The 24619-nt window shown below is 46.7% G+C and overlaps 1 protein-coding gene across 2 annotated transcripts in view; it reads right to left on the bottom strand.

Annotated features, from left to right (window-relative positions):
- Positions 1–1025: 1025 nt before the first annotated feature.
- Positions 1026–24619, bottom strand: part of pstpip1a (proline-serine-threonine phosphatase interacting protein 1a) — an 85356-nt gene continuing 61762 nt past the window's right edge. The window contains exons 9-16 of one of the 2 annotated variants that reach the window (XM_078429887.1): positions 20328–20407; positions 18528–18626; positions 15902–15998; positions 13664–13754; positions 10982–11014; positions 6739–6815; positions 5771–5850; positions 1026–3962 (exon numbers count right to left, since the gene is read on the bottom strand). In XM_078429887.1, coding sequence (XP_078286013.1) covers positions 3831–3962; positions 5771–5850; positions 6739–6815; positions 10982–11014; positions 13664–13754; positions 15902–15998; positions 18528–18626; positions 20328–20407 — 689 coding nt within the window. In that variant the 3' untranslated portion in view covers positions 1026–3830. The remainder of the gene's footprint in view (positions 3963–5770; positions 5851–6738; positions 6816–10981; positions 11015–13663; positions 13755–15901; positions 15999–18527; positions 18627–20327; positions 20408–24619) is intronic. The other variant, XM_078429888.1, reaches the window with a different exon arrangement.

Raw genomic sequence — 24619 nt, 5'->3', positions numbered from 1 at the left:
TCTCTGCCACAGAAGGTAGTTGAGGCCAGTTCATTGGCTATATTTAAGAGGGAGTTAGATGTGGCCCTTGTGGCTAAAGGGATCAGGGGGTATGGAGAGAAGGCAGGTACGGGATACTGAGTTGGATGATCAGCCATGATCATATTGAATGGCGGTGCAGGCTCGAAGGGCCGAATGGCCTACTCCTGCACTTATTTTCTATGTTTCTATGTACGTCTTTGGAGTGTGGGAGGAAGCCGAAGATCTCGGCGAAAACCCACACAGGTCACGGGAAGAAATTACAAACTCCGTACAGACGGCGCCCGTAGTCAGGATCGAACCTGAGTCTCAGGCGCTGCATTCGCTGTAAGGCAGCAACTCTACCGCTGCGCCACCGTGCCGCCTTTCTGAATGCACTGTAGGGAGTTAGCGCACATGGCCATCACTTGCATGGACAAGATGGGACAAAGGGCCAGTCATTATGTCACACAGCTCTGAAAATGGACACAGTTATAGAGGTGACACACAGCTCTTCATCAGTATCAAAACATGTTTCCTGCCTCTAACGTGTCCAACCCCTTAATAATCGAAACGTATAAGATTATTAAGGGGTTGGACACGTTAGAGGCAGGAAACATGTTCCCAATGTTGGGGGACTCCAGAACAAGGGGCCACAGTTTAAGAATAAGGGGTAGGCCATTTAGAACTGAGATGAGGAAAAACTTTTTCAGTCAGAGAGTTGTGAATCTGTGGAATTCTCTGCCTCAGAAGGCAGTGGAGGCCAATTCTCTGAATGCATTCAAGAGAGAGCTGGATAGAGCTCTTAAGGATAGTGGAGTCAGGGGGTATGGGGAGAAGGCAGGAACGAGGTACTGATTGAGAATGATCAGCCATGATCACATTGAATGGCGGTGCTGGCTCGAAGGGCCGAATGGCCTCCTCCTGCACCTATTGTCTATTGTCTAAAACACCTTTCCCAAGAAGCCAAGAAAACATTCATTACTGAAAAGCAAATAATAAACCAACTTTATTAAGCATTTGCTAATGAGACAGGTAGACATAAAATGAGTCTTGTGGTTATATATTAGTTTGGCTCCTTAACTATTTACAACGGCTAATACTTAAATCACAAACTTATCATGGTGTGGAGATTTATGTCACTTTCTCACAGTCACTATTTATATAAAACTATATGCAATTTTTAATACAGGATCTTGCTACCAAGTCACACAGCGAACAAGTCCAGCATTTAACAGCACAAATTACGCTTGCTTATAAATTCACCAGTTGCTCACACTAACACCGTTGTAACAACAGAACATGCTCCATTGCACCACTTAATGGGCAAAAATTGGAACTGCAACACTACAGGTTTTGCAGTTTAAATGTCACGATAAGTAGTTTCAATGTTAAACCTTCACATAAATCTATAACGATAGATTGTGACAACTGCAAAGTAGCCGGTGTTATGCACACACATGCTTTCGCGAAATGGAAGTGTTTTCTGACTTATTCAAACTAACGGCTAGACATCACAATAATTCTTACACTTTCTAGAACTAAACACTAAATAAAACCATTCACACACCTCGGGAATAAAGATGGAAAGTGCAGGAAAGGAATTGACAATCCTAGATTCAGAATTGATAAACCCCTCCAGCATTTCTTTGCTAAGAATTTTTTTTTGAGAACAATCAGCCACTTGTATCTGAAGGCAGACTGTGATGGAACCTTCTGGCAACTGCTCTACCAAAGCTGGATCTTGTGTGAGGGTCCCCAGCGGGGGTCCCTCTATGCAGGGATTCTGCCCCTCTACATCGGGGACCTGGGTGGAGGGCACTGCACTGAGGAGTCCCCTGCAACCTGTTTCTCTCGCGGTTGGTTACCAGACTCGCCGGCAGCCTGCCACTTTAGCGGGCTAGAAGAGTCTGTGTACATGGAGTGTGTGAGGTTGCAGCCCCTGTTCCAATATCTAAAGGGGCTGCTCCTTTGCCTTCTGGCTGCACTTCACACCCACACCATCCTCATCTTTGGACACCCTGTGCGTAGGGGAGAGGGTGGGGCCGAGGATGTCCTGGTTGGGTTGCTCCTGGACCTGGCCAAGCTGGCCATCGTCACCAGGCAGAAGAGGGCTCTGCCCGAGCCGGCTGCCTGCCCATTTTCCAGGGTTACTTCTGCGCCTGGGTGGTACTAGAGAGAGACTATGCCCTGTCCATTGGGGCCCAGGGGAATTCTGGGATTGCCGGGCACCGTGGGAGGTGGAATGCATTCTCAATAAGGATGGGAGAAAATAGTGATTTAATATTTAAGAATACTTTCTTTATTTTATATTATGGTGGTGGGTTTGTTTGTAAATAGTTGATTCAAATTATTTTTGGGGAAAAAAAAGCTGGATCATGAGGAAATACCTCTTTCAAAAGCAGACCCTGCCTTCAGAGAATCAGTCTGAAGAAGGGTCTCGACCCGAAACGTCACCCATTCCCTCTCTCCTAGATGCTGCCTGACCTGCTGAGTTACTCCAGCATTTTGTGATACCTGCCTTCAGAGAAACCACAGGTAAGAACAGGATACCTGCAGCTGAGCATTGATTGGAAGGGTTCTTGGACTCCAAGCCTTCTACCCCCATCAAAACGCTGGCTAATGCAGAACCCGTGGAAAGGAAATGATACTTATTCCTCTTTTAAAATATTCCACAAAATACAATCTAAAGGTGCAAGTCTGGAGCTGTCCTTGTGCGTATCTCCAGCATTGGTTATACATTGCCCTGGCACTCTCCTTAAAAGGCCCCCGTTAATTCGTTCAAGGGGAGAAGGACTCTCTCACAAAGCACCCCGAGTTGATCAAGCATCTGAAACAACTTTGGTGTTGACATGAACAGTTGGTGTAACTGGAGTAACTCAGCAGCTCAGGCAGCATCTCAGGAGAGAAGGAATGGGTGACGTTTCGGGTCGAGACCCTTCTTCAGACTGATGTCAGGGGGGGGGGGCGGGACAAAGGAAGGATATAGGTGGAGACAAGAAGATAGAGGGAGATCTGGGAAGGAGGAGGTGAAGAGAGGGACAGAGGAACTATCTAAAGTTGGAGAAGTCGATGTTCCTGTTGGGATCGGTGCAAGCGCAGGGTGGACACAATAAGCCGGAGCAACTCAGCGGGACAGGCAGCATCTCTGGGGAGAGGGAATGTGTGACGTTTCAGGCCGAGACCCTTCTTCAGACTAGTTGAGGGATAAGGGAAACGAGAGATATTGACGATGATAAAGGATACCCGCCTTTGTTGGGTGAAAACGAGAATCTAGTGCGATTTGGGTGGGGGAGGGATAGAGAGAGGGAAGGCCCAGGGCTACCTGAAGGGTCTCGACCCGAAACATCACCCATTTTTTCTTCTCCAGAGATGCTGCCTGTCCCGCTGAGGTACTCCAGCATTTTGTGTCTATCTTCGGTTTAAACCAGCCTCTGCAGTTCCTTCCTACACAAGCGCAGGGTAGATGCTTTACAATACATATCCGCACATGCACCGCCCAATAGCCAAAATAGGGCAAAAGGTGGAACAAGAACAGAATACCACAAAGTTCCAGGAGTTCATTAGTGCGAGAACTTAATTTGGAGAATGTGTAGGAATAAGTTATTCCCGTACCACCGGAACACGCAATGTACTTCTGCAGCAATGTTACAGGCAAAGTTACCACACAATACTGGTCTACAAGTGATAAATCTACAATGTGTGACCATCAACAGCATGTAATCAATCACCTCACGTAAACTTAAAAACAAAGCAGCAGGTGGCCAACATCGACCACCATAACAAGTTCCACTGTTGCTCAATCGACTGTGAATTCGTGCCGTCCTTGGAGCTCAGGCTTTCTCCAAGTAGGTGCTGGGGACGAGGCCACTCAGCCCATTCCGGCTGGCCATCCACCACCCGTCTTCACTCTCGTTTGTGATCTGGATAATATCATCGGCTGCAATGTCCAACTCGTCGTCATTCTGACAAAGACACAGAGGGTTGAGAAGGTAATCATAATTTATTCATCATAATCATAATCGTAATTTATTGGCCAAGTATGTTTTGCAACATACGAGGAATTTGGTTTGTCATAGTCATACCAAAAACCCAACAAGACACACAACTACATAAACATTTGACATAAACACCCACCACGGCAGCTCCTTCACATTCCCCATTGTGATGGAAGGCAATAAATAAAGTCTTATCTTCTTTCCTCCTTTCACCTTCATTTTACCAGCAGCCCAGGTCATAAAACTGACCCCAATTCTACCCGCCCCTCAGTGTCTATACCATTCAAAGGAAAGCAATATAAATCACACCTTTATTATCTTATGAAAATATTATATTTATAGCAACCAAAGCAGCAAATGGAGAAATGGATCACTTTTAGGGTCGAGAACGTTTCTGGGGTCACCAATGGGCACAAAAACAAACGTTTCACTTGGCAAATAACGTTAGATTCGTTTAGAGATCCAGCGCTGGAACAGATCCAGCGATCCCCGTACACTAACACTATCCTACACACACTAGGGACAATTTACAATTTTACCAAGCCAATTAACCTACAAACAATAGACAATAGACAATAGGTGCAGGAGGAGGCCATTCGGCCCTTCGAGCCAGCACCGCCATTCAATGTGATCATGGCTGATCATTCTCAATCAGTACCCCGTTCCTGCCTTCTCCCCATAACCCCTGACTCCACTATCCTTAACAGCTCTATCTAGCTCTCTCTTGAATGTATTCAGAGAATTGGCCTCCACCGCCCTCTGAGGCAGAGAATTCCACAGATTCACAACTCTCTGACTAAAAAAGTTTTTCCTCATCTCTGTTCTAAATGGCCTACCCCATATTCTTAAACTGTGGCCCCTGGTTCTGGACTCCCCCAACATTGGGAACATGTTTCCTGCCTCTAACATGTCCAACCCCTTAATAATCTTATACGTTTCGATAAGATCCCCTCTCATCCTTCTAAATTCCAGTGTATACAAACCTAGTCGCTCCAGTCTTTCAACATATGACAGTCCCGCCATTCCGGGAATTAACCTAGTAAACCTACGCTGCACGCCAAAAATGTACAAACCTGTACATCTTTGGAGTGTGGTTGAAAACCTGAGCACCCGGAGAAAAACCACGCAGGTCATGGGGAGAACGTACAAAAACAGACAGCACCCATAGTTAGGATCGAACCATTTATTCACAAAATGCTGGAGTAACTCAGCAGGTCAGGCAGCATCTCGGGAGCGAAGGAATGGGTGACGTTTCGGGTCGAGACCCTTCTTCAGACTGATGTCAGGGGGGCGGGACAAAGGAAAGATATAGGTGGAGACAGGAAGATAGAGGGAGATCTGGGAAGGAGGAGGGGGTGGGAGGGACAGAGGAACTATCTAAAGTTGGAGAAGTCGATGTTCATACCCCTGGGCTGCAAACTGCCCAGGCAAAATATGAGGTGCTGTTCCTCCAATTTCCGGCGGGCCTCACTATGGCACTGGAGGAGGCCCATGACAGAAAGGTCAGACTGGGAATGGGAGGGGGAGTTGAAGTGCTCGGCCAACGGGAGATCGTTTTGGTCAATGCGGACCGAGCGCAGGTGTTCAGCGAAGCAATCGGATCGAACCATCAGGTCAGGCAACATCTCCAGAGATGCTGAGTTGCTCCTGCATTTTGTGTCTATCCTCACACAATTTGTGTCTATCCTTTCTGCACACTGCAGACTTATATAGAAGGTTCTTTTGCAAGGAGAGGCAGCATCTCAACAGTGGCAAAAGGGAAGCATCTCGTTTACCTGAGCAGTGTAGTCGTAGAGCACTCTGTAGCTGTTTGGGTTTTCCTGTTGTGTAACAGCAACACTGGCGTACAATTCTTCTGCAAATAAACACAGAAAACCAACAGAGTGAGCACTGCAAAAACTTTATCTGGAGGTTAAAATTGTATGTTTACATACTCGGCTGATACATTAATTATAATTACAAATCTATGATAATTAATTTGGTCCGCACATCACAAGCCATAGCTTAATTCCCCCCTCCCAGTTTATTTTGAGTATTTATACCACTGAACATCACTCAGTGACTGAAAAACGGATCATCCCTGAACTAAGAGTGCTGTATCAGGCCTGTGGGCAATATTTATCAATGAGAAAGATTGGGGCCGGATTTTGTGGGATTCACTGTTTTTCCAAGGCAGACCATTGTTGCCATCTAGTGGTAAGTGAAAGCCTGTACCCATGTCCAAGGCAGGTGCCTTTTCTAACTCCATAAGTAATTTGGAGCAGAGTTAGGCCTTTCAGCCCATCAAGTCTACCTCCGCCATTCAATCGTGGCTGATGTATCTCAACCCCATTCTCCTGCCTTCTCCCCATAACCCCTAACACCTGCACTAATCAAGAATATATCTACCTCTGCCCTAAAAATATCCATTGACTTGGCCTCCGCCACCTTCTGTGGCAATGAATTCCACAGATTCACCACCCTCTGACTAAAGAAATTCCTCCTCATCCTCCTAAATGAACAGCCTTTAATTATGAGGCTATGACCACTGGACTCTCCCACAAGTGGAAACATTCTCTACACATCCACTCTATCCAGGCCTTTCCTCAGAATACCAAGTCTACTTCATGCAACCTAGACTTCAGACAATAGACAATAGGTGCAGGAGGAGGCCATTCTGGCGCTGTAAGGTAGCAACTCTACCGCTGCGCCACTCAAAAATAATAATTCGGAAAGCATAATTTATGTCAATACCGTTACTCACCAGCGGGTGGTGCAGTGGCACTGACTGAGTTGTTGCTGCTGGACTTGGAATTGTAGCCAGGTAAAAGATTAGAAATCCTAAACAAGGAGAAACAGAGTGATCAAAAAGTTAACCCAAACTCCAACGGTCAGGAATATAAATCAGCCATGATAAATAATAAGATTGACTGACGTCCTACTGTACAACTCCTTCCCCTTCTATCGTGGGGTAGACTGACTTCCCCCTTCCCCTCTCCTCCACCCAATCTTTGCACATCCACAATCCTGGACTTTCCACTCATCACTTTAATTTCACATTTAGTTTTATGTATCTTCTTGTGTTTTCATGACTGTTGGCAAACCAATTTCCCTCCTGGGATAAATAAAGTTCTATCGTATCGTATCATTTTTTAAATTCATCTCTGAACTGGTTATTTTCATATTCTGAAACTCTGACGGAATATTGCATTAGTTAATACATTTATTTACTCGATGTTAGATAAACAGCCATCACAGTTTAATAGTGGGCCTTACATTCTTACCTCCCTCTTCCTAAACCAGAGGTGATCTACAGGATGTGCTGCCTCAAAATGGCAGCCCATATCAAAGACCCACGCACTCTCATTTCACTATTACTATGGGGAGCGTGGTGGTACAGGAGGCGGAAAACCGTGACCTCCAGGTTCAACAATAATTTCTTCCCAGGAACCATTAGATTCTTGAACGCTGCACATGACTAACCACTACCTCAGCAACTCTGCAGCATCTCGGGAGAAAAGGAATGGGTGACGTTTCGGGTCGAGACCCTTCTTCAGACCCGAAACGTCACCCATTCTTTCTCTCCCGAGATGCTGCATGACCCACTGAGTTACTCCAGCATTGTGCGTCCACCTTCAATTTTAACCAGCATCTGGAGTTTTTTTCCCTACACCTCAGCAACTATGATCTTCTCATGACTTTGGTTGCATTATGGACTAAGGTTTTGCACTTTTATGGTTACCTAATATTATGGTTATTAATTTTTTTAATTTTTGATTATTATATCACAAGTGTATTCCATTAATAGGCCTGTTTAGCTGCACAAGTAAGAATATTAATTCTTCTGTTGTCAGTCATATGACAATTAAATACACTTGACTCTTGAAGCCACTTGGCGGATGGAGAGGAGTCTGGTTAACCAATTAGTCAGACTGACCACTGGGCAATCCCTAACAGAAAAAAATCCCTTCCTTTCCTGTTATGTTAATTGCTTTTTATATCCCCTAGTGTCCTGATACGCGGCATCTTTACAGAATCTATTCTGATCACAGATTTCAAGCAGAGAATTCCACAGATTCACAACTCTCTGACTGAAAAAGTTTTTCCTCATCTCTGTTCTAAATGGCCTACCCTTATTCTTAAACTGTGGCCCCTGGTTCTGGACTCCCCCAACATTGGGAACATGTTTCCTGCCTCTAATGTGTCCAACCCCTTAATAATCTTATACGTTTCGATAAGATCCCCTCTCATCCTAAATTCCAGTGTATACAAGCCTAGTCGCTCCAGTCTTTCAACATATGACAGTCCCACCATTCCGGAAATTAACTTAGTAAACCTACGCTGCACGCCCTCAATAGCGAGAATATCCTTCCTCAAATTTGGAGACCAAAACTGCACACAGTACTCCAGGTGCGGTCTCACTAGGGCCCTGTACAACTGCAGAAGGACCTCTTTGCTCCTATACTCAACTCCTCTTGTTATGAAGGCCAACATTCCATTGGCTTTCTTCACTGCCTGCATGCTTCCTTTCAGTGACTGATGCACTAGGACACCCAGATCACGTTGTACGTCCCCTTTTCCTAACTTGACACCATTCAGATAATAATCTGCCTTCCTATTCTTACCACCAAAGTGGATAACCTCACACTTATCCACATTAAACTGCATCTGCCAAGCATCCGCCCACTCACACAACCTGTCCAAGTCACCCTGCAACCTCATAGCATCTTCCTCACAGTTCACACTGCCACCCAGCTTTGTATCATCTGCAACCTTCACCCAAAGCCAGGAATGTGTTTGACAGTCCTTGGTGGCAGCGAGGAAATCTGAGGCAACGGGAAGGAATCAATGGACTTGTTAGGATTTTATTCTGGAGAACGGAGAGGCAGTGCATTTGGAAAAGGCCAGTCGGTGTACAATGAACGAGAAGAGAGGACCCATAGAAGACACAGAGTGCCAGTCCACAGGTCCCAACGGGTAGGTCAGTAGATAAAGATGACATCAGCCTTAATTGTTCTAAGGACCAAACGTCAGAGAAGGGAAACCTTGCTAAAACTGTACAAAACATTAGTTAGTCTGAGCACAGTTCTGATTCCAGTATTACAGACAGGTATACCACTAGAGAGAGTGCTGAGAAGATTCACGAAAGATGTTGCCTATAAATGGAGAATATTTGGCGAACAGAAGTGACGTGCTGGACTGTGATTGTTCACTGGGAAACAGCAGCGGCTGTGGAGGGGTTTAAGTGTGACGTTCACCATTATGAGAGAACAAACTGGGTGAAGTGCAAGGCCCCAGCTCCCTTACCAGGGAGGCAGCAATGAGGAGTGGAGTTTTAAGGTCGTTGCTAGGCAGATAATGAGAAGCTGAGGGGAAACGGCCAGGGCTGGGCAGGGGGCTGGAACTCAACAGGTGGTGCAGCGGTAGAGTTGCTGCCCTACAGCACCAGAAACCCGGGTTCGATCCTGACTACGGGTGCTGTCTGTACGTTCTCCCCGTGACCGTGTAGGTTTTCTCCGGTTTCCTCCCACATTCCAAAGATGTACAGGTTTGTAGGTTAAATTGGCTGCGGTAAAATTGTAAATAGTGTGTAAGATCGTGCTGGAGTGCAGGGATCGCAGGTCGGTGCGGACTCGGTGGGCCGAAGGGCCTGTTCTCGAGCTGTATCTCTAAACTAAACTAAACCTCAAAGCGAGTTGGAAGGAAAAGCCTTCAAAGTTAATATTCAGTTAATATTAACTGGACCGGAGGTGGATTATCTGACTGTGAAGCAGATGAGGACTGGAGGTGGATTATCTGACTGTGAAGCAGATGAGGACTGGAGGTGGATTATCTGACTGTGAAGCAGATGAGGACTGGAGGTGGATTATCTGACTGTGAAGCAGATGAGGACTGGAGGTGGATTATCTGACTGTGAAGCAGATGAGGACTGGAGGTGGATTATCTGACTGTGAAGCAGATGAGGACTGGAGGTGGATTATCTGACTGTGAAGCAGATGAGGACTGGAGGTGGATTATCTGACTGTGAAGCAGATGAGGACTGGAGGTGGATTATCTGACTGTGAAGCAGATGAGAACTGGAGGTGGATTATCTGACTGTGAAGCAGATGAGGACTGGAGGTGGATTATCTGACTGTGAAGCAGATGAGGACTGGAGGTGGATTATCTGACTGTGAAGCAGATGAGGACTGGAGGTGGATTATCTGACTGTGAAGCAGATGAGGACTGGAGGTGGATTATCTGACTGTGAAGCAGATGAGGACTGGAGGTGGATTATCTGACTGTGAAGCAGATGAGGACTGGAGGTGGATTATCTGACTGTGAAGCAGATGAGGACTGGAGGTGGATTATCTGACTGTGAAGCAGATGAGGACTGGAGGTGGATTATCTGACTGTGAAGCAGATGAGGACTGGAGGTGGATTATCTGACTGTGAAGCAAGAGCCTGGAAACTATACCTCCCCAAATAGCACAACTGTCCAAACCACCTCCAATGCTGCGAATTCTATTTAGAATCCTCCGATTCTCATTTCCAGTGAGAGGAAGGGAGGAAGATGAGGTTAATGTTGCAAGTCACTGACTTTACATTAGAACCCAGTGAAACATTTACCCGAAGATAGACACAGAATGCTGGAGTAACTCAGCGGGACAGGCAGCATCTCTGGAGAGAAGGAATGGGTGATGTTTCGGGTCGAGACCATGCTTAAGACTGTCTCTCACCCTGAAACGTCACCCATTCATTCTCTCCAGAGATGCTGCCTGTCCCGCTGAATTAATCCAGCACACAATAACTCCAGGTGCGGTCTCACCAGGGCCCTGTACAACTGTAGTAGGATCTTGCGCCTATACTTAGTATTTAAGTGTTAATCAATGTCAGTGCAAAGCAGGAGTGTTAAATGCTGATACATGCAGAGGTGCCTGTGGTTGAGAGGTGTAGTCTGTGCAAACCGAGCACAGTTCTGCTCAGTGGATATAAATGCATCAGCAAAAGTTATTGTATTGCTGTACCTGTAGGGTAAATGCAAAAAATTAGGACAGTATCTGAAACACAAAATATTGAAACAGGTTAATGACAACACAGTTACAGCCCAATACAACAAGCAATAGCAACATATTAACATATAACACATCCTGTTTTAATATCCTATGAGAGGAATAGATTGGGTAGATGCACAGAGTCTCTTGCCCAGAGAAGGTGAATCAAGGACCAGAGGACATAAGTTTAAGGTGAAGGGGAAAAGATTTCATTTGAATCTGAGCGGTAACTTTTTCACCCAAAGGGTGGTGGGTGTATGGAACGAGCTGCCAGAGGAGGTAGTTGAGACAGGGACTATCCCAATGTTTAAGAAACAGTTAGACATGGATAGGACAGGTTTGGAGGGATATGGGCCAAACGTGGGCAGGTGGGACTAGTGTAGGTGGGACATGTTGGCAAGTTGGGCCGAAGGGCCTGTTTCCATGCTGTATCACTCTCTGACTCTCTGACGCTCAGCAAAAGGCTCCTTTTCCAGGGCATTGCTTGTGGAGTGAGTGAGCTCACAGTCTTCTTCTCAAGGTGAAGGATTCCAAAACTGGAGGGTATGGACAAGCTGAGAGGAGAAAGATTTAAGAAGGATCTCAGGGGCGGCTCTTTTCACTCGGAGGTAGTTCATGTCTAGAATGAGCTGCCAGACAAAGCTACAGAAACAGATGCAGTTAATTTTTTCCGAAGACATTTGGATAGATAGATTGGGCGCAGCGGTAGAGTTGTTGCCTTACAGCGAAAGCAGAGCCAGAGAACCCCGGTTCGATCCTGACTACGGGCGCCGTCTGTACAGAGTTTGTACGTTCTCCCCGTGACCTGCGTGGGTTTTCTCCGAGATCTACGGTTTCCTCCCACACTCCAAAGACGTACAGGTTTATAGGTTAATTGGTAAATGTTTAAAAAAATTGTCCCGAGTGGGTTTAGGAGAGCGTTAGTGCGCGGGGATCGCTGGTCGGCGCCGACCCGGTGGACCGAAGGGCCTGTTACCGCACTGTATCTCTAAACTAAACTAAACTAAGATATGGATAGGAAAGGTTTAGAGGGATATGGGTCAAATTAGGCCACTGGGACCAGCCCAGAATGCCAACTTGGTCGGTGTGGACAAGGTGGACTGAAGGGCCTGTTTCCGTGCTGTACAGCTTTGACTCTACGGAGACAGTTTAAGATCCAGTACTTTGTTGAGAATATTCACTGCACGAACTCATTTCGAGAGTACGAGACAATGAAAGCCAACCGTCATCGTTATCATTACTCAACCTCTTCCTCCTGACCTTTGCATGATGAGCTAGGTTTGTACAGCAGCCTTAACGACCAATGGGCATCAGCATGCAACCATGCATTTTTCATCTTCCCCACAAAATCAAGAATATCCCCAAACAAATTAACAACAGTGGTCCAACAGTACTGCCTGACCCTGCCCTCAGTGTGTGCAGGGAGCAATCTGCTCTTCCATCATAACTGTTAGCCTGAATCCAAGCTCCATCTCACTAACCCAAAGCTCCAACTCTCTCCCCTCAATCTTCCAGGTACAAAGCCCGGACTCAAACAATCCCAGTCAGCAGTTACCTGACCTCAGTCCCCCTCTTCGACCTCAGGTTCCCTCCGACCTCAGTCGCCCTCTTCGACCTCTGGCTCCACTCTGCGACCTCAGGTAGGGTTGCCAACTGTCCCGTATTAGCCGGGACATCCCGTATTTTGGGCTAAATTGGTTTGTCCCGTACGGGACCGCCCTTGTCCCGTATTAGGCCCGGGGGTCGCTGTAGGCCCGGACACCTTGGGCCCGGACACCGTGGGCCCGGACACCGTGGGCCCGGACACCGTGGGCCCGGACACCGTGGGCCCGGACAGCATGGGCCCGGACAGCATGGGCCCGGACAGTGCAGGCGTGGACAGTGTAGGCCCGGGGACCACTGTAGGTCCGGACAGTGTAGGTCTGGATTGTATGGGTCCGGAGGCCCGTGCACCGCCTAACGTAGGTTGCATAGCAACCCGCCACCCGGCCCGGGCAGCCGTCATTGGTGGAGGGGGAGCACGTGGCCACTGGCTGGGTGAGGTCAAGTGGGGCGCGGGGCGGTGACGTCACCCTTTGTCCCTTATTTGGGAGTGAGATAGTTGGCAACCCTTCTGACCCCTGTCCTCCTCTGACCTCCGTCCCCCCTGTGACCTCAGTTCCCAGAAGCCTTTGCACATCTCTCACATCTCAACCAGCTCTTGTCCTGATAGCGACCAAATAGAAAAGCATTGGTTCAATGCGGTTGAATTTACATGGAATTCAGTGAGCGAGCTGAGATATCCCGGAGATATGTCAACATTACAAAGGGAGAGGTGTTGGAGGTTTCAAAACATAAAGATGGATAAAAAGCCTGGGGTCTAACCAGTGTATCCTAGAATATTATAGGGAAACTGAAGAAGATATTTCTGGTGTCTCAGCAGCGATTTTTCTACCCTTCTTCAGACTCGTTAGGAATAGTCAGCATGGCTTTGTTCATGGGGCAACCATACCTCACAATACGCAAGCATGTGGGATTAGTGGAGACAGGCGGCATGGACACGTTGGGCAGGAGGGCCTGTTTCTCTCATTGAATCTGTGAACATAATACGTTGTGATCTAAAGACCAAAATCTCACAGGGGACGGAGAAAATGAAAACAGATTTGCAGTCTTTACCTTTTCATCATCCCACCGTTCTTGGAAGAGCTCAAGGTGCGATTCTCCCCAGCAGATAGGTTGTCGTAGTAGTTCTCGTACACAATGGGAGCTGTGAAGGGAAGAGATAACTACTTTACTGACACTCGCTGGCAAATGTAAACTGGGAAACCCATTTCTTAAGGTAGGCACAAAATGCTGGAGTAACTCAGCGGGTCAGGCAGCATCTCGGGAGAAAAGGAATGGGTGACGTTTCGGGCTGAGACCCTTCTTCAAGATGTGATGCACAACGTGTAGTTTTAGATCAATCAAACACAATTTGCACAGGCAGTATGATAACCCAATTATGTCCAATCCAGAAGACCAATTCCTGATGGAGCACATCGAAACAATGAAACTGAAGATGCAGTTCTATGCAAAAGGAGGCACAGTGCTGGAGTAACTCAGTGGGCCAAGCAGCATCTCTGGAAAACGTGGATAGGTGATTTTTCGGGTCGGGACCCTAGTCCAGACTGATGAATGATATCACCTATCCATGTTCTCCAGGGATGCTGCCGGACCTGCCGAGTTACTCCAGCACTTTGTGTTCTTTCTTCATCCCAGCTTGGAAGTACTTTGCCTTCCATCGCCGAGTCTCTGCCCATCTTCACCAATAGAACTTCAGAGGTTCTAGGCGGTGACATCTACATCATCTAGGACAGTTAGAAACATAGAAACATAGAAAATAGGTGCAGGAGTAAGCCATTCGGCCCTTCGAGCCTGCACCGCCATTCAATATGATCATGGCTGATCATTCAGCTCAGTAACCTGTACCTGCCTTCTCTCCATACCCCCTGATCCCTTTAGCAAAAAGGGCCACATCTAACTCCCTCTTAAATATAGCCAATGAACTGGCCTCAACTACCTTCTGTGGCAGAGAATTCCACAGACTCACCACTCTCTGTGTGAAGAAATGTTTTCTCATCTCGGTCCTAAAAGACTTCCCCCTTATCCTTAAGCTGTGACCCCTGGTTCTGGACTTCCCCAACATCGGGAACAATCTTCCCGCATCTAGCCTGTCCACTCCCTTAAGAATTTTATATGTTTCTATAAGATCCCCCCTCAGTCTTCCAAATTCCAGCGAGTACAAGCCCAGTCTATCTAGTCTTTCCTCATATGTAAGTCCCGCCATCCATGGGATCAATCTGGTGAACCTTCTCTGTACTCCTTCTAAGGCAAGAACGTCTTTCCTCAGGTTAGGAGACCAAAACTGCACACAATACTCCAGGTGCGGTCTCACCAAGGCCCTGTACAACTGCATCAGCTGCAAATACTGCTCTTGCCAGCACTGGCAACATCCTATGAATCAGCTCCAAACCCAAAATGGTGTAGGCTAATAATTCCCCAACCGGTGAATTATAGGTGATACTCTGGAAATTGCTAGCATCTATACAAAACCATGAGAGGAATAGATTGGGTAGATGCACACTTCTACCTAGGGTAGGGGAATCGAGGACCAGAGGACATAGGTTCAAGGTGAAGGGGAAATTATTTAATAGGAATCCGAGGGGTAACTTTCACACAGAGGGTGGTGGGTGTATGGAACGAGCTGCCAGAGGAGGTAGTTGAGGCTGGGACTATCCCATCGTTTAAGAAACAGTTGGACAGGTACATGCATAGGACAGGTTTGGAGGTGGTACTAGGGTAGCTGGGACATGTTGGCCGGTGTGGGCGAGTTGGGCCGAAGGGCCTGTTTTCACACTTTATCAATCTATGACTATCTTCAGGAGACCAGAGAAGGAAGGAAAACTGAAGGGGTTAATAAATCTTCATCTGGATCTCAATCCCCATGCATCAATTCCCTGGCATTTATTCCAGGAGATCGATTGTTGTTAGACATAGACAATAGACAATAGGTGCAGGAGGAGGCCATTCGGCCCTTCGAGCCAGCACCGCCATTCAATGTGATCATGGCTGATCATTCTCAATCAGTACCCCGTTCCTGCTTTCTCCCCATACCCCCTGACTCCGCTATCCTTAAGAGTTCTATCTAGCTCTCTCTTGAATGCATTCAGAGAATTGGCCTCCACTGCCTTCTGAGGCAGAGAATTCCACAGATTTACAACTCTCTGAGTGAAAAGTTTCTCCTCATCTCCGTTCTAAATAGCCTACCCCTTATTCTTAAACAGTGGCCCCTGGTTCTGGACTCCCCCAACATTGGGAACATGTTTCCTGCATGGGTCCTTGGCATGGAGTACGGGCAGGGCAGTAGTGTCTTACCAGGAGGAGTCAGCCCAGTCATCTTCTTCTGAATGAAGCAATCTATATCTGCATCGATGTCGCACGTCTCCAGAACCTTCCTCGTCTCCTCGTACAGCTGTAGAGACACGGCCGATTTCATCAACACCAACCTCAACACTCACATTCACAAGACATGCTGGAAATGTCCAAGCAATCGAGATTGCATTAAGAGATAGAAACATAGAAACATAGAAAATAGGTGCAGGAGTAGGCCATTCGGCCCTTCGAGCCTGCACCGCCATTCAATATGATCATGGCTGATCATCCAACTCAGTATCCTGTACCTGCCTTCCCTCCATACCCCCTGATCCCTTTAGCCACAAGGGCCACATCTAACTCCCTCTTAAATATAGCCAATAAACTGGCCTCAACTACCTTCTGTGGCAGAGAATTCCACAGATTCACCACTCTCTGTGTGAAAAAAAACGTTGTCATCTCGGTCCTAAAAGACTTCCCCCTTATCCTTAAACTGTGACCCCTTGTTCTGGACTTCCCCAACATCGGGAACAATCTTCCTGCATCTAGCCTGTCCAACCCCTTAAGAATTCTGTAAGTTTCTATAAGATCCCCCCTCAATCTTCTAAATTCCAGCGAGTACAAGCCGAGTCTATCCAGTCTTTCTTCATGTGAAAGTCCTGCCATCCCAGGGATCAATCTGGTGAACCTTCTCTGTACTCCCTCTATGGCAAGAATGTCTTTCCTCAGATTAGGAGACCAAAACTGTACACAGCGCAGAAACTGGCTCTTCAGATCACCGACCTGTGGGAACCAGCAAACACCCATTTCTCAACAAACGAGACCATTAATTTTGCAGTCACTCATCGTTCGATGTCCTCTCAGGGACCATAGCTTGCTTGACGTGCAGCAATGAAAGGGAGCTGCTTGTATCGGGCAACACGTGGGGGTCCTATTTCAACAGGGCAGCACAGAGGTGCGGGTGGTAGACCCAGTGCCGGAGACCCAGGTTCAATCCTGACCTCGGGTGCTGTCTGTGTGGGGTTTACAAGCTCTCCCTGTGACCGCCTGCGTTTCCTCCCACATCTCAAAGATGCGCGGGTTTGTAGGTTAATGAGCCGTTTGTAAATTGCCCCTGGTGTGCAGGGAGTGAATGAGAAAATGGGATACCTGTAATATGGAACTAGTGCGAACAGGTGATCAATGGACAGTACGGACTCTGTGGGCCGAAGGGCCTGTTTCCTTGCAGTATCTTCACTCAGGCAATCAATGAGCGGTGACTTATTTCAACCAAGAGTGAAATCCAATTAGAACTCAAACGCTTTTAAAATTTCTTTGGTATAAAATGCTTTAGGGACGATGGAGGGACTAAATAAACGCGTCTTTCTTTCTAAGACTTACTTTGTTTACGCTGATCTTCCACTGAACAAAGTTCAGTTAGAACATAGAACAGTACAGCACAAGAACGGGCCCTTGATCCCACAATGTCCGTACCGAACATCATGCCAAGACCAACCCATTTCTGCCTGCACATAATCCATATGTAGTTTTGGTCTCCACATTTGAGGAAGGATATTCTTGCTATTGAGGGCATGCAGCATAGGTTTACTAGGTTAATTCCCGGAATGGCGGGACTGTCATATGTTGAAAGACTGGAGCGACTAGGCTTGTGTACACTGGAATTTAGAAGGATGAGAAGGGATCTTATCAAAACATGTAAGATTATTAAGGGATTGGACACGTTAGAGGCAGGAAACATGTTCCCAATGTTGGGGGAGTCCAGAACCAGGGGCCACAGTTTAAGAATAAGGGGTAGGCCATTTAGAACGGAGATGACGAAAAACTTTTTCAGTCAGAGAGTTGTGAATCTGTGGAATTCTCTGCTTCAGAAGGCAGTGGAGGCCAATTCTCTGAATGCATTCAAGAGAGAGCTAGATAGAGCTCTTAAGGATAGCGGAGTCAGGGGGTATGAGGAGAAGGCAGGAACGGGGTACTGATTGAGAATGATCAGCCATGATCACTTTGAATGGTGGTGCTGGCTTGAAGGGCCGAATGGCCTACTCCTACACCTATTGTCTATTGTCTATATCCCTCCATATCCATGTGCCTACCCCTAAAGTCTCTTCAATGCCACTATCGTATCTGCCTCCACCACCACCCCTGCTAACGTGTTCTAGGCACCCACCATCCCAGTGAAAAGACAATAGACAATAGACAATAGGTGCAGGAGGAGGCCATTCGGCCCTGCGAGCCAGCACTGCCATTCAACGTGATCATGGCTGATCATTCTCAATCAGCACCCCATTCCTGCCTTCTCCCCATACCCCCTGACTCCGCTATCCTTAAGAGCTCCATCTAGCTCTCTTGAATGCATTCAGAGAATTGGCCTCCACTGCCTTCTGAGGCAGAGAATTCCACAGATTCACAACTCTCTGACTGAAAAAGTTTTTCCTCATCTCAGTTCTAAATGGCCACAGTTCTTAAACTGTGGCCCCTGGTTCTGGACTCCCCCAACATTGGGAACATGTTTCCTGCCTCTAGCGTGTCCAACCCCTTAATAATCTTATACGTTTCAATAAGATCTCCTCTCATCCTTCTAAATTCCAGTGTATACAAGACCTTGCCCCGCACGACTTAGCAAGTACCGTACCTCATCGTCCTTCACACACTGCATTGAGAGTTGGTTGCAATGAACCCACAAGGTGTTCCTCAGGTTGTTGATTCGGTCACACTCTTGCTGGTGAAAGCCCTGCAGCCAAAACAAAACAAAGCACCCGCTGGGAATTCATCGTGTAGGAAGTAACTGCAGATGCCAGTTTACACTAAAGATAGAAACAAAAAGCTGGAGTAACTCAGCGGGTCAAGCAGCATCTCCGGAGAAAAGGAATAGGTGACGTTTCAGGTCGAGATCCTTCTTCAGACTGAGAGTCAGGGGAAAGGGTAGCCCCATAGCAGAAGCGTCCACGGGAGACGGGGCTGGAAACTGGAAGTGTCCTGAGCTAATTCTGCTCCCACCATCGTCTATTTTACAAGTGATGGCTCCCACTGGGTGTCGCTGGAAGCTTGCGCCCTCTTCAGGACGGACGATGACATTGGTGTAACATTTGAAACATGGATGTTGTTCACGAAAGAAGAAGGGGAAAGGGTAACGAGAGATACAGAGGGTGAAATTCAAGAGAGAGCTGGATAGAGCTCTTAAGGATAGCGGAGTCAGGGGGTATGGGGAGAAGGCAGGAACGGGGTACTGATTGAGAATGATCAGCCATGATCACATTGAATGGCGGTGCTGTGCTCGAAGGGCCAAATGGCCTCCTCCTGCACCTATTGTCTATTGTCTATTGAAATGGGGAGATATAGAACAATGATAATAATATGCCTTTATGCCTTTATTGTCATTGTACGCAAGGTACAACGAAATAAATGAAGGATAAGCAAAAATGTAACGATGATCAAGGAAATGGGCCATGGTTGGTAGTTAGCCCCTCCACCCTTATCATTGGACTGGTTTCACTGTCGTCCGTGTGAGTTTCAATGTATAACTAGTTTACACCTGGCCCACAGCCAACAATGGACCACTTCCTTGATCAACATTACTTTTTACTACAGGTCGGGACCATTCTTTGGGTTGATGGAGTAAAAGGGAGATACTGTTGATGATGTTAACAGTCAAAACGTTGTCGGCCCATTCCCTCCACAGATGCTGCCAGACCCGCTGAGTTCCTCCAGCACTTTGCATTTTGCACAACTCTTTATTATGTTTAAAATAGACACAAAATGTTGGAGGAACTCAGCGGGACAGACAGCATCTCTGGAGAGAAGGAATGGGTTGATTATGATGTTTGCCAGTGCTAGGAATTCTGTCAGTATTCCAAGGTTAACATTTCTTCTGAACCTTGTATTTATTTGCGGACGTGGGTTCAGGTAGAATGGAATTAATTCAGTTGGGTCAATGATCTAAAGACCATGATTTCTTTCATTAATGGTTAACTTTTCTCTTCAGAAACCAACCAACGGTGAAATATTAACAAACATTCTTCCTCAAGCCTACATGTGCAAGTTCATTGAAACATGAGGTATCAAATTCCACCCGTTGTTCCTTGACTATGACGCATCGCAAAGACCACCCACACAGAATTAAGGGAGGACTTTTATTATGGTTCCCATTCCTGAACATAAGCCAGAGATTGACGGTGAACTATGCATTTATGATGAGCTTCACTGGCTTGACAATAATATTGTAAACTCAAACTAAGGAATTGTTGAATAACCTTCCAGCATTTAATAACTAGGTTCATCATTATTGAAAGTCAATTGTACAAGGTATTGGGGATATCTTGGGCAGACTATTAATGTGCCCCCTTAACGAAAGATGTGTTGCATTCCCATAAACAAGAACTTACCCCATTCAATAGCCCAGAACTAGTACATATTTCAATAACTATTGAAGTACCTCACAAGTTTTGATGTGTTCTTGTTCCCATTCTTGTCTAACCATGTCTAGTTGGTCGATGTTCTGTTGATAAACTTGCTCTGAAAAACAAGGAGTCCTTTTTAACATGTAGGAAGGAACTGCAGATGCTGGTTTAAACCAAAGATACACACAAAATGCTGGAGTAACTCAGCGGGACAGGCAGCCTCTCTGGAGAGAAGGAATGGGTGACTGTTTCGGGTCGAGACTGAAGAAAGATCTCGACCCGAAATGTCACCCATTCCTTCTCTCCAGAGATGCCGCCTGTCCCGCGAAGTTACTCCGGCTTTTTGTGTCTATCTTCGAGTCCTTTTTAATTACAGGTTTCTCAAGATTTTGTAGCGGAGCTTTACATGCGACATGACTTACAGAAAACCACCTCTGGACGAGAGATTGGGTTCAGTCAATCCGCATGATGCTTTCTAGTAAGGAGATTCACGAGGTGATGCGGGCTAAGCTTGAGTAAAAAGCTAAATAAAAGTTAAATGTTTAAGCTGTAGAGATTGTATTATATTCCATACCTCCATTCAGCCCACTGAGTCGTAGGAGATCTCAGGGCAATTCTGTTCCATCACCATTTGATTAGCACAGGTGTCAGATGTTATGGGGAGAAGGCAGGAGAATGGGGTTAGGAGGGAGAGATAGATCAGCCATGATAGAATGGCGGAGTAGACTTGATGGGCCGAATGGCCTAATTCTACTCCTATTCCTTGTGACCTTATAACCAATTTTCTCTGTAGCCTAATCTCCCCGCTCCCATCAAACTCTCACTTACACACGAGGAACAAGACGAGAGTTTGGTAGATCAACTGGCCACCGAATCTGCCAACCCACGTCTTTGTAATGTGTGAGGAATCCAGAGCACTTGGGAGAAACTCACTGGGAGAACGTGCAAACTCCACATAGGTTCAAGGTGAAGGGGAAAAGATTTAATAGGAATTTGAGGGGTAACCTTTTTCCACACAAAGGGCAGTGGGTGTATGGAACAAGCTTCCAGAGGAGGTAGTTGAAGCTGGGACTATCCCGACGTTTAAGAAACAGGTAGACAATTACATGGATAGGACCTCTGAGGGGGCGCTGTGAACTGTTTATGTATGTGCTGTTATGTTTGTGTACCACTGTATATTCGTTCTTAGTACCTGAACTGATGTACAGCACTTTGGTCAACGTGGGTTGTTTTTAAATGTGCTACACAAATACAATTGACTTGACGTGACAGGTTTGGAGGGATATGGATGATGCATGGGCGGGTGGGACTAGTGTAGCTGGGACATGTTGGCCGGTGTGGGCAAGTTGAGCTGCAGGGCCTGTTTCCACACTGTATCACTCTATGATTCCACACTGACAGCACTGGAGGCCAGGATTGAACCTCTGTCAAGGTGAGGCAGCAGTTTTACTCATTGAGCTACCGTGACACCAATATGCTCTGAAACTTTTATACGTCATGATGGCTGCTAACATGGGACTAATGAGCACTAAATTCTGCACTCTGTTCTTCCCCTTTGCTCTATTGTAACTGAGTATGAACTTACTGTATCTATGTATGGTAGAAGCCAAACGCAGGCAGGTGGGACTAATGTAGATGGGACATGTTGGTCGGTGTGGGCAAGTTGGGCCTGTCTCCACACCGTATGACTCTGTGACTATGACTCTATATCTGATCCAATTGGCCTATTGAGGACGTGCAGCGTAGGTTCACCAGGTTAATTCCCGGAATGGCGGGACTGTCGTATGTTGAAAGGCTGGAGCAATTAGGCATGTATACACTGGAATTTAGAAGGATGAGGGGGGATCTTATTGAAACATATAAGATAATTAGGGGATTGGACACATTAGAGGCAGGAAACATGTTCCCAATGTTGGGGGAGTCCAGAACAAGGGGCCACAGTTTAAGAATAAGGGGTAGGCCATTTAGAACGGAGATGAGGAAGAACTTTTTCAGTCAGAGAGTTGTGAAGGTGTGGAATTCTCTGCCTCAGAAGGCAGTGGAGGCCAGTTCGTTGGATGCTTTCAAGAGAGAGCTGGATAGAGCTCTTAAGGATAGCGGAGTGAGGGGGTATGGGGAGAAGGCAGGAACGGGGTACTGATTGAGAGTGATCAGCCATGATCGCATTGAATGGCGGTGCTGGCTCGAAGGGCTGAATGGCCTACTCCTGCACCTATTGTCTATTGTCTATTGTCTAAAACAACTGAATCCCATAGGTGTAACAATAATCAACCGAAGCCTATTAGAATCTCCGTGGATTGTCACCTTGTCGTGGTGGAGAAGCTTGTGTTGTCCTGGGATCCTGAGAGCGATGCCTTCTGGAGCCACGCTCCTGGTAGGGTCACCCATGGCGGTAAGGTCGAGGGGGAGGTCCCTGACAAAGAGCAATCCAACCGTGACCTCAACGGTGGAACAGGCGGAGGATGACGGCTGGCTTTAGTGGAGCGTCACAACGGCTGGGAAGACGGATGAAGGCTGCAGCAGAAAAGGGTCCCCGGTCGTCTTGGACTCCATGCCACTGGATCCTGACCCAGATCTGTCAAGGACTGCGTGGTGGCTGTCTGTGTACCAGTCCCCCCATGTTAAACAAAGTCACGCACAGGCGTCCTCTATGGAGAGGACAGTCATAGTCGCTTCAAGTGACCGCCAATGATGATGAGAATGAATTCCATTGGTTTCTGAGGTCGCTGACTGTACTATCCACTAGTTCTTCTATTCCTGGACCCTTTGTGCAGCCCAGACGGAAGGTGAAGAGTCTCCCAATAGGCTTCTGACTTTTGCCTTGTCGATGGTGAAGAGGCTGTGAGCAGCCGTGCCCAATGAAAGATCATAAGTTCGTAAGTTCACAGTCTCTCATTGGAAAGGCTGGTCACATGAGAGCAGAATTAGGCCATTCAGCCCATCACTCCACCATTCAATCATGGCTGATCTATCTTCCCCTCTCAACCCCATTCTCCTGCCTTCTCCCCATAATCCTTGACACCCTTACTAATCAAGAATCTGTAAATCTTAAAAATGCCCGTTGAATTGACCTCCACAACTGCCTGTGGCAATGGATCCCACCTAGGACAAAGGTGCCCTTGACCCACTAATGGAGCTACAGAAAAAAGTTGCCCTTAGCAACCACGAATCTCCATAACAACGAGGCCCACATTACTGGTAAAGGAATTGCGAGTTAATAATTTCAAACCTTCACTTTGTTAAAGAGGTCAATAATTTAAAAAAGAGTAAAGAAAAGTATTTACCTAAAGTTCTCCAATCTGCTTCTATTTTAGCACCCAGAAAGAAAAGAATATTTCTTCATTTAGAGATATCGCTGAATAATTAACGTTGATTTGGTGCCAGACATTATATTTGTTATGTGAAATATCTCAGGATGCCAAATAACTATTTTGGCACCTCAGTGACAACAGTTTTAAATTTCTTGGTGGTATTCTGAACACTGATGAAACTCTAGTCACACGTTTTAACTTTTTAAAAAACTGTTAAGAGTCTACCACCGCACCAGCATGCCACCCTTAAAGGGAGAACGTGGACCGCACGGTGGCACAGCGGTAGAGTTGCTGCCTTCCAGCCCCAGAGACCCGGGTTCGATACTGTCTACGGGTGCTGTCTGTACGGAGTTTGTACGTTCTCCCCGTGACCTGCGTGGGTTTTCACCGAAAACTTCGGTTTCCTCCCACACTCCAAAGACGCACAGGTTTGTAGGTTGATTGGCTTGGTATAAATGTATATTATCCCTTGTGTGTGTAGGACAGTGTTAGTGTGCGGAGATCGCTGGGCGGTGCAGACTCTTTGGGTCGAAGGGCCTGTTTCTGCGCTGTATCTCATTAGACATTAGACAATAGGTGCAGGAGGAGGCCATTTGGCCCTTCGAGCCAGCACCGCCATTCAATGTGATAATGGCTGATCATCCACAATCAGTGCCCCGTTCCTGCCCTCTCCCCATACCCCCTGACTCCGCTATCATTAAGAGCTCTATCTAACTATCTCCTGAAGGCATCCAGAGAATTGGCCTCCGTGATCTCTAAACTATATTAAAAATTAATTGAAAAACTTATGGAAGACACAGCACATTAATAGGGCGAAGGGTCTCGACCCGAAACGTCACCCATTCCTTCTCTCCAGAGATGCTGCCTGTCCCGCTGAGTTACTCCAGCATTTTGTGTCTATCTTTGGTTTAAACCAGCATCTGCAGTTCCTTCCTACACATTAAATCTACCATTGTTTGAATGGAAAACATAAAATAGCCATGTGAAACAGAAGACCTGCAGACACACAGGTGAGT

The sequence above is a fragment of the Rhinoraja longicauda genome, chromosome 38, assembly GCF_053455715.1.
Source record: "Rhinoraja longicauda isolate Sanriku21f chromosome 38, sRhiLon1.1, whole genome shotgun sequence".
NCBI classification, from domain to species: domain Eukaryota; kingdom Metazoa; phylum Chordata; class Chondrichthyes; order Rajiformes; family Arhynchobatidae; genus Rhinoraja; species Rhinoraja longicauda.
This window is presented reverse-complemented; position numbering and strand designations above follow the sequence as displayed.